The 21,702-nt window shown below is 39.4% G+C and overlaps 1 protein-coding gene across 1 annotated transcript; it reads left to right on the top strand.

Moving 5' to 3' along the window:
• The first annotated feature begins 438 nt into the window (after positions 1-438).
• Positions 439-5,127, top strand: Ppp1r3c (protein phosphatase 1 regulatory subunit 3C). Its single transcript, XM_046450505.2, has 2 exons — positions 439-586; positions 2,723-5,127. Exons 1-2 carry the CDS (start codon positions 573-575, stop codon positions 3,660-3,662), a joined length of 954 nt encoding a protein of 317 aa, XP_046306461.1. The 5' UTR covers positions 439-572; the 3' UTR covers positions 3,663-5,127.
• The last annotated feature ends 16,575 nt before the right edge of the window (positions 5,128-21,702 follow it).

Genomic DNA, 21,702 nt, shown 5'->3' with positions numbered 1-21,702 from the left:
ATTTATGGATTCACTCGAAGCCAAACGACAAACAGCCAACTTCCCTTTGCTCTGGCCAAGGTGGGAGGACACAAATGAGCAAAGGAAACACTTAAAATAATGTACACATTTGGATCCCGCCACAACTTTCTATGCTCAGATTCAACTCTGCAAGCCTAGAAGAGTTGGCCCCCTCCTGGGTGAGGCCTGCAGCTTTCTCTCCCGGCCCCGTGCATTACGTGCCTGAAAGCTTCCTTGCTCAAGGTTCGCGGCAATGTCCTGCTGACCTAGGAATCATCAACGCGAGCCCCAAGCCGGGGCTCCCGGGAGCTCCCGGCACATCCTGGCCCGCAGCGATCACGTCCCTGGACTTGGGCTCGAGCCCTTGCTGGGCGCTGGTTGGTCGCGCCACTGGACCCGCGGCCCGGTGATTGGTCCAAGGGATGAGTTCACGTGGTTAGGCGCTGATAAGTGGCCTCTCTAGGGCCTGACCGCAGTCGGCCCGAGGGGGAGTGCAGAGCTGGTACTGCTCGGGGCTGGGTGCAGACAGCGGGGTGCTGGGCTCTCTCGGTCCGCCGCCGCCTCTCTGCCCAATGAGCTGCACCAGGTAGGTTTGCTGCAACTTCGCGCTCCGGAACTGAAGGGAGGTGCAGCAGTAGAGAAGTTGGGAGTTCTGTCCTCCCTGCAAATGTAGCCTCCAGGGAAGGGCTGGTTGACTGGCTGCTATGTTAAATCTGGCACCCCGGGAGGCCTTGGAGGTGTGGAAATTTGCGCTGTATTTTTCTTAGGCAGAAGCTATTTTCATAATCAGCATCCTAAATCAGAAACTGTTTTAACGTGAGTCAGCTTTAGTTTGGATTTCCTCATTGATAACGACTCTAATCTTTGGGTCCTGCACTAATATCCCAAACATTTAACTTGTGATTAGCACTATGACATCGCTAGTCAGTTTAGCTCTGGGACAAAAATTACAGGACGATGTTTGCATTCATTCGTTCTCCTCCATTCCTTATCATAGTTTGCCATAATAAACTCAAGTCTCAGAGTTTGAGCAAACTATTATTTTAAACTCTTGGCCAGGACTTAAAATTCCAGGGAAATCGCCCAATATTAAATCTGTCTTTCTATAAATGCAAAAAGTAAAAAAAAAAAAAAAAAAAAAAAAAACCTCTCCCATGAAACTACTAAAGTGGCTTCTCCAGACATAACTAGGCAGACTTCTCTAAAAACCCTGCCTGTTAACTATTTTTAGATCCACAAATATAACTTTAGCATTCATTTATTTGCTCTCAGTTTGTAGGTCTCCCAGAAAAATTCCAGAGCTAATAAATTCTGTGAATGTTCTTCGTTGTCCATTTTGTGATAATGACCACTTGCCTACGTGCTTAGAGCTGCTATGAAGAGAGCTATTAAAACCACACTGAGAAATGTCATGTGCAGTGTTCACACACCTCTTATCTGTAAAGCTAAGATTGTGGGGAAGCAGGAAGGGAGAGCCTAATTACATAGTTTGGCAAAATGAGGGTTAAAGACCAGGAAAAAAAAAATCATCTTGATGGCTGCTTTTTGGTTTAATATTGCTGAGCATAGTTATGTTTAAGTTTTAAATAGCTTTATTGTCTTTCTACTATTTATACATATCTTTCTACATATTAATAAATACTCACTGCCAAAACATTAGAAAATACCCTCAAAGTACAGTTAATAGATCATCTTAATCATTATCACTGAGAGAGAGTTAACTTTTTAGTGTATTTTCTGTAGTTTTTCAGTATTTGTAAGTAATCTAACATACATTTAAGAATAGTTCAATTTTCAAATAACCAGTTTTTTTTCTCTTTAAAGTTTATTGTGTATATTCAAGGCATACAACATGCTTTTATAAAATACATGTGTAGTAAAATGATGATATAATGGAACAAATTAACACATACATAATCTCATATATGCAATCAGATTTTCCATTTAAATGTGAAATTGTCATGAGCATCTGTCTATTGGAAATTTAGATTATGTAAAATATTTCTTTAAGTACATGAATGGTTGACTTGTGTTTCAGTCAGTTATTTGTGAAAAATGGGAAAGAATGATAAGTGAAGTGCAAAATTAATTCTGACTCCATTCCTGCCTTCTTATCCTTAGAACTGTTGCTTAAGGATTTTTATTATTACTTTTTATCTTCAAGAAGATTACCTTCCAGAGAAGTGGAATCAATTTAACAGCAAAATAAGCAATAATAGCCACAGAGAACAGAGGTCTGAAACTATGGTACTCAAAGAACCCATCTGGTCATTAGAATCTCTCGGGAAGCTTTGAGAACATATCCACCTCTGTGATTTACCCTGAGAGGTTCTGATTTAGTGGCTCAAAGTCCCAGGCATCTGAATTTTTTAAAAAAGAAAGAAATTAATTTGATAGGCCATTGAGAACCATTTGAGATTTGAGAACATTGGTTCACAACAGAGCAAATGGTTCTTAGAGCTGTATAAAACATCATCAAATCCAACTGAATCCCCCTTCAGGTGATTTAAGCAGTTACACACAGCCCTGTAGCTAACCAAGGGCATAGGTAGATGGAGAATGTGGATCTGATTTACCGATACTGTTTTCTTACTACATATAGTAGCACCTCCCTGCTGCACTGACTGCAATTCAGTCAGTACAGAAATAGTACCTGTGTGTTTGGGACAGGGGAAGAGCGTTCCAGATCTAGGTGTTAACCCTCCATCCTTTTGCTTTACAGAATGATCCAGGTTTTAGATCCACGTCCTTTGACCAGTTCAGTTATGCCAGTGGATGTGGCCATGAGACTTTGCTTGGCTCATTCACCGCCTCTGAAGAGTTTCCTGGGCCCTTACAATGACTTTCAAAAAAGAAATTTTGTGAATAAATTAAAGCCTCTGAAACCATGTCTCAACCTCAAACAGGAAACCAAATCACAGAACGAATGGAAGCGCTCACACAACCAAACCAAGAAGCGGGTTGTGTTTGCTGATTCCAAGGGTCTTGCTCTCACGGCTATCCATGTCTTCTCTGACCTCCCAGAAGAACCAGCCTGGGATCTCCAGTTTGACCTCTTGGACCTTAATGATATCTCCTCTGGCTTAAAACTTCATGAGGAGAAAAACTTGATTTTAGATTTTCCTCAGCCTTCATCTGATTACTTAAGTTTCCGGAAACACTTTCAGAAGAATTTTGTGTGTCTGGAGAACTGTTCTTTGCAAGAGCGAACTGTGACTGGGACTGTCAAAGTGAAAAACATGAGCTTTGAGAAGAGAGTTCAGGTCCGAATCACTTTTGACACTTGGAAAAGCTATACAGATGTGGACTGTGTCTACATGAAGAATGTGTATGGCAGCTCTGATAGTGACACCTTCTCATTTGCCATTGACTTACCCCCTGTCATTCCAACTGAGGAGAAAATTGAGTTCTGCATTTCTTACCATGCTAATGGGCGGATCTTCTGGGACAACAATGAGGGCCAGAATTACAGAATTGTCCACGTGCAATGGAAACCTGATGGGGTGCAGACGCAGATGACACTCCAAGACTGTGCATTCCCCCAGGTGCCCCCGAAGACCGAGTTAGAATCAACGATCTTTGGTAGTCCCAGGCTGGCTAGCGGGCTCTTCCCAGAATGGCAGAGCTGGGGGAGAATGGAGAACTTGGCCTCTTATCGATGAATTAAGCAACCTAGTGACTGGTCTTGACCTGTCATAGTCCCCATGCAATTCTAGGTCTGTATTGCTCAATATTAGGAAGTTTTTGATACTTTCCATCAGTAGGTTTAGGTTTGAGCTTTTGTGGACTTGTTTCAGAATATATACAGCCACTTGAGAAGTTAGTGTTGGGGTCTGTATGGATGATATTACCCAATTTTGCTTTGGAGGGCCCGGTAACAGCCTAGAATCTATTTTTATAAAAGTAATGTTTTTTTTAGTGCCCTTCCTCCTTCCCTCTCAATTCACTAACTTTCACATTGGGCAAGGAAAGGTCGAGGAAGGACAATTGATGGTGATGGGAAGCTGTGTTAATGGTATGGCGAATGTGTGAAAGGTGTACATGAAGGGCTCTGGAGCTCAAGTCAGAGTAGGAGTGGGAGGTCTGATACTTAATTATTGGTGAAAAAATGTAAGGTTATTTTGTGTTTTAAAGTTGGTTTACAGTTCCCTCCTGGGGAAGTAACTCATGGGGGAAAAGAGATCCATTCTATGTATTCTTGTGAAGAAAAGCCAAACAAATTTTAGGGGTGTTGGATGGTATTTGGGGATGATGAACTGTATCCTGGAGAATCAAGATCTTAAGTGAAGCCTTCCTGTTCAAACATGATCAAAAAATTGGGGGAAAGTGTAAGCAAATCTGGCTTTGCATTCCTAATGTTGGTAAGCGATTTTGTGATCAAGGCCTCATGCTGGGGTTCTTGGTACAGAACGCTATCTGACAAAACCCATGCCATCACCAATGGTAATGACATGTAGGGACTCCAGGTCATGGCAAAGATCGTTCTTTGCAAGTGCCCGTAGTAGCTTACCCCAAATGTCTGAACAAACATCTGATAATTCATGAGTTTTTAGCCTTGTAAGAAGGTTCACTGTACACTGGTCTTCCTCCTGTAATATGGTGTATCTTTGAGTGTGTTGTCAGTGTACACAGCTCACATCCTTCATATTGAAGGTGACTTGTTTTTCTGCCACACTTTTTCAATGTGATGTTTGAAGTGAGGACTGACACTAGGATTCTCAACATAAGAATCTGATACTGTGCACATTAGACGTAGTAGTTAATCTCTTTGCCTGTTTTTTGTCTTGTTGTTTTAATTTCCTTTGAAGTAAAAATGCTTTTTTAAAGAAATGGATTTGAATTGTTTTAGATGTTAATTGTTTTCATGTGTACATAAGCTCTTAAGCACAGGAGACAAGAATATTTGCTTCTGTCATTGTGTACAACCGCTGAGAGGTGTTAAGAGAATGCAGTTAATTTTAACATGTGTGATCTGCCATGCTGGAAAAGTACTATTAGAAAAACTCCACTGTGACAGTATTTTAGGATTGGCTGACATCCATAATTTTTCTGCTGTAAATATTTCACTCTCTTCTGGCTATCCTTTAGGAACCTCTCACTTAAAGAATAAATGTATTTGATATAAGATCCAAGAATGTTTTCTTTCTCAAAGGCACAATTAATTAAAAAATCAAAAACAAAATATCAACCAATATTCTCCTGTTTTGTTTAGGAAAAGCCAAGCAGAGTTAGTTTGGACTAGGAAGTAGATCCATCTGAGAGTATTTCAAGGGTTCTAGTCTCATTTGTGACCTCTGGGGCTGGTGCCTGGGCCAGTGACTTGAGGGACCATCCCCTTCAGCAATTAGTGTTCATCACATTTGTTATCTGCTGGGTCACATTTGTTATTTTGAAGGTCACATGTCAACTTTAAAATGGGGAAGGAGTTAGTGTGGAAAGGGCTGGAGAGGCTCTTACTTCTTGAGCTCCAACTCCTCCTCCTCCTCCTCGCTCTCCTTCCTCCTCCTCCTCCTCAACCCCCTTCCTCCTCCTCCTCCTCACCCCCTTCCTCCTCCTCACCCCCCTTCCTCCTCCTTGCCCCCCTTCTTTCTCCTGGCCCCGTTCCTCCTCCTCCTCCTTTTAAATTTAACCTTTATTTTATTTTATTTATTTATTTTAATGTGGTGCTGAGGATTGAACCCAGTGCCTCACTTGTGCTGGGCAAATGCTCTACCATTGAGCTACAACCCCAGCCCCTCCAGCACCTTCTTGAGAGTTAAGCTTGGAGCTGCCAAGAGGGGCCCAGGGAGGGACAGTGGGCATCAGTCCTGGACTGGAGGGAGATGCCAGTTTCTTGAGGCAAGATGCAGCAGGTCCAAGAACCTCAGTTGTTATTCCCGCTCTACCTAACATTTCAGAAAGGGCTTCTGTACAGTGTATTTTAAACTGAAGGGGAAATCAATGATCAGCCTATTGGAAAAGCCCAATTATGAGGGATAAGCTTTAATCATAACATCCTCTATTAGGATCATGTCAACTATAGGTCTGCAGGCTGTATCTGACCTCAGATGTATTTTATTTAACACAGAATTTAAAAAAAATTTTTCAGAGATATAAAAGTCAGCAGACTACATAAAAATATGGATTTTATATTTTTCCTCTAAAAATTGTAAGAGTCTTCCTCATGGCAACACCTATGTGGTGTTGGGTAGCAGCTGCTCCCTTTAGATGAAGCCTGCTGCCCTAGATGGGGCATGCTGCCTTGTGCTGGCCTAAGACCCCAAAGAATGGCTGCGTTCTCTTATGCTGTTGACTGGCCTCTGTGGGTATTGGAGTTCATACCTCCTGTTTGTCACTGTATTCATGCCAATGGTTGGGTGAAAAATACTCTTTCCAACAGATGGAGAAAATTCAAATTTGGGTCTGACAGGGACAGACTCAAAGTCATGGGACTCAAATGCCTAACTTTATTATTATTTTTTTAATTTTTATTTTCTTGGGTACCAGGGATTGAAGTCAGGGACACTCAACCACTGAGCCACATCCCCAGCCCTATTTTGTATTTTATTTAGAGACAGGGTTTCACTGAGTTGCTTCGTGCCTCACTTTTGCTGGGGCAGGCTTTGAATTCACAGTCCTCCTGCCTTAGCCTCCTGAGCCACTGGAGTTACAGGTGTGGGCCACTGCACCGGCTCAAATGCCTAGCAGCCAGTGGCTTTAGGCTTAGTGTTCCTTCCTGCTCCTTACACTTCTTCCTTAAATCTCCCCTAGAGACCCTCCTTCTTCAGGAGACCCCTGTCTGAAAGAGGATGCCAATTCCAAGCAGGCATGACTTTGGCAAGTTCTTACAGGTCATCTTTCCAGTTTGACTCAATGTTGGTACATCCCTGGGCTGCTCCTGAAGGAGAGCTTGGTCAAAGAACATGGTGTTTCTGGGCCTTTAATATTGAATGGAATTTTCCACATTTCACATCCTGATATCTCACCTAATAGAAGCAACTCTGCTATTTAAAATTTAACTTGGAAGAATGGCTTGAATGGGGTACATGATGTGCTTTTCCAAAAAAAGGAAGGCTTAATTTGCTTAAGGAAGGACTCTGTTCTAAATTCACGACTCTTCTTTTAGTTTATTCCCCCCAAAGCTGGAAATTTCTAGTATGGAAGGGAACTTTGCATCTTCCTTAATGGGAATCCTAAAGTTCTATCCACATTTGGTGGTCCTTCAGTTCACAAAGGGAGAGTTTTCTTTAGCTTTCATTTCCAGTTTCCACACAGAGTTTTCTAGCAGATACTGTGAAGTATGACTTGAAAAACTCTCCCATTAGTGAGCAGGGATTCCAAAATCAGAGTAGTCCTCACATGTAGTTTTGCTGACTTCTGGCCTTCTGACCATTCCTTCTTTCTGCCAATGAGTGGACACTCACTTCTGAGTTTGAAGGTGAGCTTTTAAAATACTGATGCCTCCCCCTGCACTTCCCAAGATCCTGATTTAGTTGGTCTGAGGTATAACCCATGTTGGACAGTTTTCAGAGCTCTTCAAGTATTTACAATGTGCATCAAATTTGAAGTCTTCAGGTTTAATCTGGGGAAGTGTTTTTAGCTGCCCCGTTTCTTTCTTTTTTTTTTTTTTTTAGCTGCCCCATTTCTGAAAATGGAGTCTGATAATGGCTCAGATTATCCCATTCACCTTAAAGAATATATAGATGATGAAATGGAGTACCAGAGATGTTAAAACTTGCTTGAGATCACAGAAAGAGTAGAGCCTGATCTGATTCCTTCTCCCAACACTGCCTCACCACCACTGCCAAATCCTCTACTAAACAACCTGAAGACAGACTTCCTCATTTTACATTAGAATCTATTCTCTTATCTTCTCTGATCTTTTGCATTTATGCATATGTTAATGATGATGCCTTTGGGTACAAGTGACATGATCCCTCACTCAACTAGCATCAACAATAAAGAAAATTTATTATTTCACAGTACAAGTCCTAGGTAGGGTGTTTTCAAAGTTGGTAAATTCAGTGGCTTAGATTCTGGTTATTTCTACTTTCTTTCTACTATTTCATTTCTTTTGATTGTTCTTACACTAACTTGCTTCCTGATTATGATCCAAGGCTTATGTTCTCATCTTAAAATTAGGAATGATAACAATTCTTAACCTCCCAGAGTGATTTTTGAGAATAAAATGAGATCATGGAGATGAAGTACTTAACCAACTATTGGCCAATAATATGTGATGAATAAATACAATTATTTCTAATATTAACAGTCATGTGTCCATTAACAAAATAATTTCTGAGAAGTGTGTCATTAGGCAATTTGCTTATTGTGCAAACATTATAGAGTGAACTTACACAAACCTAGACAGCATGGGTCAATCACTCTATGTGGCTTCTTGATGCCATCAAGAGACTCCATGGAGACAAGATGAATAAGGCTCTTGCCAGCATAGCAGAACATACTGTTTTACAGTAACTTTTTTAAAAAAAAAAATGTAAACAGAAAGAGTACTCTAAAATAACAACAAAAATTCTAGTATAGTAAATACATAAACCAGGAACATAGTTGTTCATGATATCAAGTATTATGAACCGGGCATAACTGTATGTGCTATTCTTTTATACCACTGGCAGTGCAGTAGGTTTGTTTATACCAGCATTACCACAAATGTGGAATTGTTGTGCTATGACATCATGAGGGTTATGATGTCACCAGGCACTAGGAAGTTTTCAGCTCCATTCTAATCTTATGGACTCATGATCACATGAAGTCTGTCTTGGACTAAAGCATTGTTATTTTGTGGATGACTTTACCTAATGATAAAATGTTTTCCCACAAATATTCCCTTCTAATGTGGTTGTAGTTGGAAATGAACACTGGTGCTTGCGATTCCTTTCTCGAGCAGGGACTTAGTACTAATATTAGTATTCTGTGTTGCTGGTTAAGAGAGTACCTGAAATAGAATTTTATAATGAGTCACTCATCCATTCAACAAATATTTATAGAGCAACGTCTCTGCTTGGCACTGAATATGTTGTGATGAGCAAACAAATATGTTTCCTGCTCTCATGGAGCACGAGTTTTGGATTAACTAATTACGTAGAGGTATTTACATACCTCTACCACTTTGGAGTGATACCTCAGCTGGGTAATTTTGGGCAAGTTGTGCTATCACTGTTGCCTTAACTTAATCCTCTGTGAAATGGGTTATTTACCAGTTTCCTGTGAGGTTTAATAATAGTGGCTAAAACTTATGTAGAACTTGTTATATGGCAAGCATGGTTCTAAGATATATATTGTTATAGTTATATAAGATATATATAAAACTCAGTTCTCACAACAGTTCTATAGTCCTATGAAGTGGTTTCTCTTATTGCTCTCATTTTACAGATATGGAAACTGAGGCACAGACAATACTTGGGACTTGTCACATAGTTAGTTAATAAGTTTTAGGGCTAAGATTTGAGCCCAGACTTAGAATCTGTGGTCAAAACTTTACACTGTGTTGCGTTTCAAAATTATTATTCACAGGATACTCTTTAGAATATTTGGTCCATTTGTATTAATCCAATTATTGATATAATTAAGTTTATATATACCACTTTGTTATTTGTTTCCTGTTTGACCCACTTGGTTATGTTCTTTTTCATTTCTTGGCTTTTCCAGGTTAATCATTGTTTATTGCCTTTTTTTAGTTCATTAATTTTTTTATATTTTCTTTTATTGCTTCTGTAGTGATTACTTTGGTGATTATAAAACAAACCATGGATTAGTAGTGTAATATAAATTATTTTTACTACTTTCTTGATAAAACTGGAACCTTACACACTTAACCATCCTCTCATCTTTTGCATTGTTATTATGCATTTCAATTCTAAATATACTTTAAATTCCATAAGATGTTGTTATTGTTGTTTTGTTCAGTCAGTCTTACTTCATATTTTTCTGTTTATTTACCCATCCTGCTAGTCTTTCCTTTCTGTATTTCTCTGTTTCCATCTTGGATCATTTTTCCTTTGGTATTTAATATTTTGGTATTAAATACTGATATCTTTAGTATTTAATACAAATGGGGTGATGAGGAAGTATCTTAGGGTTTTTTTGTGTGTGTGTGGTGGAAAACATCTTTATCAAGTCTTCATTTCTGAAAAATAGTTTCACTAGATGTAGATTTCTAGGTAGGGGATCTCGGTAGGGGTAGACTTAAAGGCTTCCTCTGCTCTCCTAAATAAAGACCAAAAGCAGGTCTCCAGGGTGTTAAGTGTGTGTTGAAGGTGGCACCTGTCTTGAAGTCACTTGTTAATCCTCAGAAAACCAACATTTGTTCATAATGGTTGTGACATCTAGGGAGATAGAGACAAAGAATTAAGGCCCATTAAGGTGAGAAAGAGATATCACAGTGAATATTTAGCGTAGCAGGACCAGGAACTGATACATCTTCAGAAAGAAAAGAACATAGTCTTTCCTATAATGAAATTCAACTAGGAAAGGTGTCTGAACATAGGTTCTGGGTAGAGGAGGAAAAAAAAAAACCTCCCTAAATTCATAACTATAATATGGTCCTCGCAAGGATTTGCAATCCAGATTCACATTCTTTGCATTCTGAAAACCTCTAACCAGGGCTGGGTTGTGGCTCAGTGGTAGAGCGCTTGCCTCATATGTGTGAGGCACTGGGTTCAATTTTCAGCACTGCATATAAATAAATGAATAAAATAAAGGTCCATCAACAGTAAAAAAAAATATTTTTCAAAAAAGCCTCAAACCAACAATTTATTAAAAAATGGTCCTTGGTTGCAGTTCCCACAGGTGCTTGGTAGACACATAAGCTCTCTGTAAGAGTGCAGCTTTGACCTGAGTCTCAAAAATTCTCATCAAACATGAGTTCACATTCCAAGAAACAGAAAGACTAATCTTTCGATAAGATGCACAGAGATGAAGGTGAGAAAGCTTTAAAAAATGAAGATTTTTTAAAAGTTAAAATTATAGCTAATGCAGAAATAAAAAATTAATAGAATAATAAGAAAAACTTTATTCTAATATATCTAAAAGCTTAGAATGGATAAATGTCTAGAAAAGTGTATTGTATCAAAATGATCTCAGGAATAAATAGAAAATCTGACAAGTTCTATAAACATTTAAGTTTAGTACTTTAAAATCTACCCACAAACAAAATACTGAGCCTAGGTATTTTTACTGGATATGTTGCATGAAATATTCAATGATAAAATATTTCTCATCTTATACAAAATATTCCAGAGTATATTTTAAAAAGGTGATATTTCATAACCTCTTACTTGATAAGAAAACTTTACAAGGAGAGTATAGGAAAGGAAGATTATAAGCTAATCTCACATGTAAGTAAATGCAAAATTTATATATAATAAATTTCTAAATAAATCCAATAATTTATAAAAGATAATGTATTATGATCAGTTTAAGTTTATTTCAAGAATGCAAAATTGAGGCCAGGCATGTAATACCAGTGGCTCAGGAGGCTGAGGCAGGAGGATCATGAGTTCAAAGCCAACCTCAGCAACCGTGAGGTGCTAAGCAACTCAGTGAGACTCCATCTCTAAGTAAAACACAAAAAAATAGGGCTGGGGATATGGCTCAGTGGGTGAGTGTTCCTGAGTTCAATCCCTGGTAACCCCCACCAAAAAAAAATGTAAAATTGATTTGACAGTAGAACAGTGATCACCATAATTTACCACATAAATAGACTAAAGAAATAATACATAGTTAAATTTCCATCTTTAATGAAAAAATCTCGAGCTAAGAATAAAGGGAAACTCCCTGAATTTAAAAACAAGGTATCTCCCCCCAAATTAAAACAATTAAAATGTGCCACAAATATCATGCTATGGTAAGTGTTGAAACTATTTTTAAGATAAAGTCTTCTGTTAACTACCTTAACTAACAGAAGTATTCACTTCTGTTTTACCTCTTTAAATATTGTGCCAAGGACTGGGGTTGTGGCTCAGTGGTAGAGCGCTCGCCTAGTACGTGCGAGGCCCTGGGTTCGATCCTCAGCTCCACATAAAACAAACAAACAAACAAACAAAAACCAAATAAGCCAAATAAAGATATTGTGTACAACTAAGAAATAAATATTTAAAAAAATATTATGCCGAAATCTAAGCCTGAGAAGTAAAACAGGAAAGGAAAAAAAATGGGATTGGAAGCAAAGAAATAAAATTGTTATTATTAATAGAGAATATATTTGCCTGTGCAGAAAATCCATAAGAATATATTACTAAATTATTAAAAGAAATATAAGAGTTTAGCAAGTTTGTTGGATGTAAAATTGTGGCAGTTAGCCTTCAAGATGGCCCCCAGTGATGCCCACATTCTAGAATTCACACCCTTGTGTAATCTCCTCCCATATTGTACCAGTGTTATTCTCTGTGAACAATAGAATACAACAGAAATAATTAGTATACCAGTTCCAAAATCAGCTGTAAAAGATATGATGGATTTCATTTTAGTTGCTGTCTCTCACTCTTGTGCTGGGGAAACCAGCAGCCTTGTTAAGAGCAGCCCTACTGGGAACAGAGGAACAGTGTCCTCCTGACAGCAACCATGTAAGTGAGTTTGGCAAGGATCCTCCAGCTGTGGTCAAGCTTCCAGATGATTGCAGTCCTGTCTGACATCTTGACCACAAACTTATGAGAAATCCTAAGCTAAAACTCCCAGCTAAGCAGCTCCTGAATTTCTTACTTTAAGAAACTATGAGATAACAAATGTTTGAGATTTTAAACCTGTGAATTTTGTATAATTTGTTATTTAGCCATAGGTGACTAATATAATGATCAACACTCAAAAGTGAACCAAATATCTCTATGTGAGCAATAAAAATTATAATATATATATATATATATATATATATATGTAAATTTATTTATTAATTACAAAAGGGAGTATTTGCAATAACAGCAGTAGTATACAATTCTTTGGAATAAATCAAATAAGTTCAACAAGATCTTTATGAAGAAAATTATTTGAAAATGCACTCAAAAGCATTTAAAGAAACCTACAAAGGAAAAACTATGCCACATATATGGTTAGGAAGACTTAATACCATGAAGATATTTATCTATTTTATGAATGTCAATCAAAACCAGAATATGAATAATTTTTTATTTGTTTTAAAGGAACTTGACAAATTGCTTCTAAAATTTGTGTGCAGAGGGAGCCAAAAAGTCAAGAGTCCCTTAGGAAAAGAAAAAAACACGATGGGGCGGCTTGCTGTTACAAATACCAAGTTTTTTTTTATATGTTTATTTTTATGTGGTGCTGAGGATTGAACCCAGAGCCTCATGCATGCTAGGCAAGCACTATGCCTCTGAGCTACAGACCCAGCCCACAAATACCAAGATTTTTAATAAAATTATAGCTTTTAATACAATATGATATAAGCTTATGGATGGATAATTTCTAGGTGAAGATACAGAGTCTAGAAGCAAGCCTATACATATGTGGACATGTAGCTATAATAGACCTGGAAAAGATACTGAGTGGGGAGAGAAAGGACTTCACAGTCACTGTGCTGGAGCAAATAGTTATCTACATGCAAACTTGAAACCAGGCTCCTACCATGAGCTTTGCACAAAAGGCAGATTCAGGGGATTGATAACTAAAGGTGAAAGGGAAAACTTTTATAACTTATTAGAGAAGCTACAGAAGGTTTTTAGGATCTTGAATTGGTAAGGATTTTTAAAATTGAACTAGAGAGAATTTCTAAAACAATGAAAGACCCAACCTAAGAGAGAAAAACTGATAAATTAGCCATATTAAAATTAAGGTGTTTTTTTTTTAAAGTCAAAAGATAGCATAAAGACAGTATGGTCTGTCTTTATGATGTGGCTTAAGCGTAGTGCGCTCGCCTGGCATGCTACCGCTTGAGCCACATCCACATCCCCTGGCATGCTCGATCCTCAGCACCACATAAAAATAAAATAAAGATGTTGTGTCCACTGAAAAACTAAAAAAAAATATTAAAAAATTCCCTCTCTCTCTTAAAAAAAAAGATAGTATAAAGATAGTAAAAAGTTTAAGCTACGACTGATGAGGGATTAGTTTCTGGGATGTGTGAAGAACTTCAATAATTAATAAGAACAAAAAGAAACCTATAGAGAAATAATCAAAAGTCTTAAATAGGCATTTCACAGAATAGGAAAACCAAATGGCCCATAAACTTATGAAAAGATACTCAATCTCATTAATAACCAGGGCAATGCAAATTAAAACTATAATGATATACTATTTTACATACTTGAATGGCAAAAATTAAAACATCTGTAAATAACAAGTGTCATGAGTTTGTGGGCAATGGATCTCATACCCTGTTGGTGAGAGTGTGAACTGGTGTGATCAGTTGGGAATAATGTTGAAGAGGCATAGCAATTCTGTTCCTATGGAAAAACTCTGGCACATGTATATCAGGAAGTTTACAAGTAAGGAGTTATATAGGTTTATAAGAGTGTCCTGTATAAAAGGCAAAAACTGCAACCAACACAAATATCTGCCAAGGGTAGATTGGATAAATAAATTGTATTATATTATTTCAATGGGGCATAAACCATAAATGAAGATGCATGGTTTCTACTCCTACAAGTGTGAGTGAATTTCATAAACATAAAATTGAAAAAAAGGGCAGATTGCAGAAAATATATACATACATCTCTCATTTACACAAGGTTCAGAACCACACAAAACTGAATATATAAATTTGTAATGAATATATGTATATTTCACATATGTGAAAATAATGAAGGCAGGCAAGAGAGTAATAAGTAGACTACTTTCAAGGGATGCTTATGGAAGAAGTAGGGCGTGGGAATACAAAGGAGGATCCAAAAGTATGGCTAATATTTTCTAAGTGAACATTTCTTTTATATATATTGCATATGTTATTTCATATGCCAATAGTATTTTATAATAAAATCTTTAAACAGATTTTATTAGTACCTACAAGCACAATATGAGCTTTCCCATTTAACATCTTTCTATTTTCTTTTCCTTAGCTTTTTGGGGAGTTAGGGATGGGAGGCAATCTCTTCCCTGGTATAACCCTTAAGAATAATGAATTGTTTGGGAACATCTGATATTTGGTAGCATTGTTCTGACAGCATCATTTAGGATATGGCCTAAATGCCTGACAGCAGACTGTTCTGTTGTGTTATTTCTAAACCTCATGATTTGGAGATGGCAGATTGTGTCAAGTTGTGTGGAATGTTCTATTGTGCTCTTACTGATGCTGCAGACATGAAAATTCTTATGGGTTTCTGTAAGGAACCAGCCTCTCTCCAGGTTTTTAGTGCTTTCTACTGAGGTTGTGGGCTTCAGAATGCACAGTCTTATTGAATGTGATAGCCACCTTCCCTTGACATTTGGAGTGGCACCGGCTTAGGGAAAGCCCCTTGCTGGTACCACCACCTACAACTATAGGCACCTCCCTCGCCCTGCCCTTGTGATCCCAGCAAGTCTCTCAGTCCTTATTTACTTATAATAGGATTTCATCAAACCAGGGACAGTTTTAACAGTCCTGTTATACCACTGACTAGGTTCACTGTGCTTTAAAACAATGATGAGCCCACATTTCTGCCCCAAACTTACTGGCAACAAAACCCAGATGACACACATCGTGAAAGACGACGGTCATTAAGATAGGCTGTTTGCTGGGTCAGCTTCCCATACTCTTGTGCCCCATTCATGCTCTGTTAGTGGATTAACAGCTCATGTATTAACAGCCCATGACAACTGTGGGCCCACTGAGTCCTAGGAGCAGGTGAGTCACCTGCTAATCCTTACTCCTCCAGCAGATATTTTATCCCAGGCTTTATAATGCTGACCAGATCCAAAGTAACTAAAACTGGCTGTAACCAGAGACACACAGAGACTCAAGTGTCCACTGTTGGATGAGGCAAACTTCAAAATTAATCTTTGTATACCTTGGGCAATACACTGTTCATGTGTCTCCTTTGAATTTATGATATACTTTCTTCCTTTTGGGAGCTGATACTCTGTCCTTGACCTTTAGATCATGTGGAGTCAGGCCTCTCATCTATCCAGAATCTTGATCTTGTTACCACCAAAGTTCTTAACAGCTTAAAAAAAAAAATGGAAAACTCATCGATGCACATTTAAACTATTTATATGTAGACTTTCGTTGTAATTAAATTGTTTTTGGATCTTAAAACTTTATGTTGGAAGTAACCACTGCTGGCATTGAAATACTATTTGAGCTGTCATTAGACTGATGAGGCGGCTGCAGGTGGCAGTAGCCACTGGATGCCCGCCATTTAGGATGGGAAGTTAGGTTCTGATTTCTCAAAGGTAGAGACTGCTTTGAATTGCTGGGTTTTGCTTTTCCAATTTCTAAAGGCTGATCTCACACTAAAAGCAGGTTTTATCTTACACACACAGTACATACACACACACACGTGTGCATGTACACACACACACACACACACTTTAAAATTTTAGCTAGAGGGCTCAGACAGACAGATCAATTATATATTGGAGAAGGTGAAGAGGGTAGGGTGAAAGATGACATCACTGTTTCTGTGAATTCTGGAAAGGTGGTATTTTTATATATACTGAGTGAGAAGAGTATAGCATCCACAGACATTATCTACAAATAATTAAAAATGCAGATGAGTTTAGAGCTGTGCATATAAATTTATCAGTGAGGGTGCAGAAGCAAGTACTCTTAGGAGTTTTTCCCCTCCTAACTCCTACCCACTTATTCCAGGTCTACCTTCCGGCACTCTACTAATAAGGGCACCCTGTCACCTCAAACTCCTGCCCTTAGCCCTGCACCTTAAATAAGGGCTCCTCTCTGACCTTCCTCTAGCCATATCCTCTGTCTTGGAGATGTGTCCCCAACCTGGATCCTGTGCCCATCCCCCTCCTAGACTATGCTCACAGCACCTCTGGACCCTGGACTTGCTTCTCTACATGTCTCCATCTTACCTCCAGAGCACTCTTCACCTCTGTTCTCAGTATGGCCTCCTGATGGCTTCCCATACCATAAGTGCCCTCTTGAGCCTGAGAGATGGATGTCTGGAGGATGGGGTTGGGGGAGTGCATATGGACAGGGTTGGGACATGTGAGCTGGAGTGCCTACTGCATGAAGGTGGACTCCCCAGCAGAGCAGATAAAGCCAGGGAGGGTAGAGAAGGGCCCTGGCTAGGCTGGGGTCTCCATTTGTATTCTTGCCCTGGGCTCTGTGAGTGGGGCCCTTCAACTCCACTCACTTGTTCTCATTTCAGTACTTTAGTTGTTTTACAATGGTCTGCATCTTTCTTTCCATCTTCAGCCATCATTCTTGGTGTGTGGAACTCTCAGCTGAGTGTGGTCTGTGACAAGCCCAGGCACTTCTTCTCACCTCTGCTCCACAGCCTTCCCCATCCTGGTTCTTTGTTCTGGCTGTTCTCCATTCATCTCTTAAAAGGTGGAGTAGCGACTGTCTGCTATCCGTATAGAACACTGTGGGGACATGGCCCAGTGGATGGAGTCAGGCTTCTGTAGAGTTCTACAGGTTCACCTTGGATGGGGAGCAGAGACCATGTCCTGGAGTGATATTACAGAGGGAGTGGAGAGAATTGGTCTCTGGACTTCCTCTACAGATAGGAAGCGTGTCCTGGAAAGCTGGGGTCTTCTAGAAGATGCCTGACCAGTCCACCAGCAGAGAATATGGTGGAAACACTGGCTGCATGATGTAGGTGAGGCACATGGAGGACTTTGGCTTCTGGGAGTTCTCAAGATCTTTGGTCCAGAAAGAATTAATATCTTATAACCTTGTATTTACACATTGTATTAACATATCAAAAGCAACTTTTCTAGGTCGATTATGTAATGTGATCCTAGTACAATCTGCCAAAATTGTACTTGGAGAAATTTTACCACAAAGTGGCATAAAGTAACTAACCTCAGTGTTCATTTTGTTCTTCCTGCATTTGGCTGACTTCTCCTCCATCCGTCACGTCAAAGCTTAAGTGTCCCTTTTCAGATTGGTGTTTTCTGACTAACCAATCTCATAACCAATTGTCCATTATTCTTTACTTCACCAAATGTTGTTGAGTGGCTAGGAAGTGCCTGTATCCCTCAATCCATGTCCTTATGAAACTGAAAATTATCGAGAATTTGTTACTGTATCAGGCAGTGTGTCATGAATTATATTTACATTTTCTTATTTTAATCTTATGAGGTGTGTACTATTTATCATCACCATTTTACAAATAAGAAAGCTGAGTTACAGAGAGGTTAAGTTACTGCCCAAAGTCAGTAAGGGCCAGATCTGGAGTTGATCCCAGGAAGTGTGATTCCAGAGCGTGGACATTTCCTGTTCTTTTCCTTCATTACATGTCTCTCATGACAATTGTATGTGTTACAGGGGGTTGAGGGAGACTTTTTTTTTTATTGTCATCTTGGAATGGCTGCCAACACCCAAAGGTGACACTAGACGTGCTTAGCCCTCATTCTAAAGAGAGCTCTTAACCAGTCTTCAACAATTGGTGTGGAACTGGTGTGAATATCACTGACTTGCCCCCAGTCCCAGGTCTATTAGGAGAAGGCTGAGCTGGAGAAGAGGGCTGGGATCCTCAGAGTCCTCAGTTTGTGGTAGGTACAGAATTCCTGGTGATAGAACTCACCCAGGGGTTGGGGAAGGACAGTTTTCCCCCTCCTCCACACCAAGGAAGAGTTGGGGGCATGTTAAAGGAATCACTAGCATATTTCTTGTCTGCCTGAACATCTTCCTGGGTAACGGTTCTGCTGTCTTTTCCATCTAGGAGGAAGAAAGAGTGGAGAAAGAAGGCAGGGCTGAGAGAAGCCCTGGTGATGGGCCTGGCTCTCTCCCAAGGCTTGCCACAGCAGGATGGCTGAATTTACATGGGTCAGAAGGACACTGAGGAAAGTGCTGGGCCTGCAATGACTTGCTGGCTCCCACTTAAGGCGTCCTGCTTCTGGATGAGGGGTTGTCCTACAGCCAGGGTCTCTGAGGTACATATCAGGTAGCCAGAGGTGGGGGTGGGGAGGAATTGCTCAAGTCCCCTTCCCCTTCCTGCCCTCAGTGCAGAGCAAACCACAGCCAGAGAGCCAGGTAGGGAGGGGAATGCAGAGCAGACCCCACCCCAATCATTTAAGGCCCTCCAGCAGCAAGTCATAGCAGAGGACTTTAGATAAGAAATGGGAATTTAAAGTGGTCTGGTCTAAATTTGAATAACTGAAAGTGATAGGAAGTAATGGAATGTGTCTGAGATATTTTAAAAGGGAGGAAAAAGGGAAGGAGGTGATTTGACAGAGCACAGTAGAGGACAGTGTGAAGAGTCAAATCTATATCATATTTATTGCCTGTGGATTTGAAACCTCTTGGTGAACTGGTCCACGTGTTTAACCATGTACTCATTTCCAGACCATCTTCCTAACTAGGTTGTAAACCCTATGAGGGCAGGACCTAACTGTCTTATTTACTGCTCTGTCCATAGTGCCTAGTACAGAGTCCAGCAAAATAAGTTCTATTGAAGCAAAAAGTAAGACACGGCATTAGGCTTGGGGAAATTCTAGTGGTTATTACTCCTGGTATTCCTGATGTCTGACTAGCCCTCATCCCAGGAGATGCTCTGGAATCCTAGATGCAAAGGGCCTCATAGCAAGAAGACCTCAGGGCAGGGGTTAAGAAGGTGCAGCATAGGCATGCAGAGTTTCCCTTTCCTTATCTATGAACTGCCTCAGTCATATCAACCTCTCAGGATTATTGTAGAATTTAAGTGAGATCATGCATGTAAAGACCTTAGAGCAGTATGTGGGTCAGCGAAAATGTCTGATAGATAGTGGATTCTGATTATTAGGGAGGTGCAAATGACATTGGGGACTACATTTCAAGGCATATGTAGTTAAAGACCTAAATGTAAGACTCAAGACTGTAAAACCAGTAAAGGAAAACACAGGGGGGAAATGCTACAACATTGGTCTGGGAACTGATTTCTTGGATGTGACGCCAAAATAACAGGAAATAAAAGTAAAAATAGACAAATTGGATGGCATCAAATTAAAGAGCTTGTGCATAGCAAAGGAAACAATTAACAAAGTAAAGAGACAACCCACAGATTGGGAGAAAATATTCATGAATCATGTGTTGGATAAGGGACTTGAAAATATGTAAGGAACTCAAACTACTCAATAGCAAGAAAACAAATAACACTATTTTTAAAATGTGCAAAGAACCTAAATAGACATTTACCAAAAGAAGATGTACAAATGGTCATCAGGCACATGAAAAGAAAGCTGAACGTCATTAATCATCAGGGAAATGCTAATCAAAACCACAATGGGACATCACTTTACACTCGTTAGAATGGTTATTATCAAAAAGATAAAAGGTGAAGTGTGGGTGAGAATGTGGAGGAAAGAGAACCTTCACACACTGTTGGTGGGAACATCAATGAGCTATTTTGGAAAATAGTAAGGAGGATCCTCAAAAAACTAAGAAGAATTACCATATATTCAAGCAAACCCACTTCTGGGTATAAACCCATATGAATTAAAAACCAGTATGTTGAAGAAATATCTAAACTCTCATGTTTATTGCAGCACTATTCACAATAGCCAAGATATGAAAACAATCCAATATGGATAAAAAAACATGGCATATATACTCAATGGAATGTTATTCAGCCATAAAAAAGGAAGGAAATTCTGTCATTTGCGACAATATGGAGGAACCTGGAAGACATGAGGCTAAGTGAAATAAGCCAGGCACAGAAAGACAAACAGTGCATGACCTCGTTATATGTGAAATTTAAAAAAAGTCAATCCCATGGAAGCAGAGAGCAGAATGGTGGTTACCGGAGGCTGAGGGAGGCGGCGGAGAGATGTTGGTCAAGGTGTCCAGTTCTAGTTCCACAGGATGAAAAATTTCCAGTGATCTTCTACACAGCATAGTGACTATAATTAATAATAATATATATTTCAATATTGTTAAGAGAAATTTTAAATGATTTTACCACCAACAAATGGTAAGCATGTGAGGTGATTACCATTGTATATATAATTACCATTGTATATATAACTATATATACAATTACTATTTTCCAATTAAAAAAATTAAAAAGAAGATATATGTGACCCAAATCATAGGAGACTTTTTGAGTCGCACATGCTAAAGCTTGTAATTTTAAGGCTAAGAGCTTCAGGAGCTGGTGGGGAGAGCGAAGTCCCCAGTGCTGTGTATGGTACTGAGAAGGAGGAGCCTATTGGACTTTTAAAGTGTGTGATGTATAAATAAGGAGGAGATTACATATGAGAAAGTGTTTTGCAAAGCACGAAGTGAATAAAAGTGTGAGGATTTATGTATTTATAGCCAGAACACTGCAAGAGTTAGTAACGGGCCTCTGGCAGGGTCTTATTGTTTATTTATAGAAATTCCATGGGGAGTAGAGAAGGGAAGGAAGTAAGAATGTATTTCTGTGCAGGAGTGTGAATGGGATAGACAGAGAGAAGGTAAGGTGCTGGGGGAGATATTCAGGTTCAGCTTTTCTCAGGCTTCCATTGAACACCCGCTCCTGGCCATCTTCCTTAGCCCCTTCTTCACTCCTGTATCTTCCAGCTGTCTTAGTGCCACCTTCTCCGGCCAGTTCTGTCTGGACACCCTGTCTGACCTTGAGCTATCACCCAGTCCTTCTGTATAGCCTCAGCAGGGAGAGCCAAGTCCTGGCA

This window comes from Marmota monax, unplaced genomic scaffold (genome assembly GCF_021218885.2).
Source record: "Marmota monax isolate L192 unplaced genomic scaffold, Marmota_monax_Labrador192_F-V1.1 WCK01_AAM20220418_F8-fsc00004, whole genome shotgun sequence".
NCBI lineage: Eukaryota > Metazoa > Chordata > Mammalia > Rodentia > Sciuridae > Marmota > Marmota monax.
Note: the sequence above shows the minus strand (reverse complement) of the source record. Positions and strands in the feature narration are given on the sequence as shown.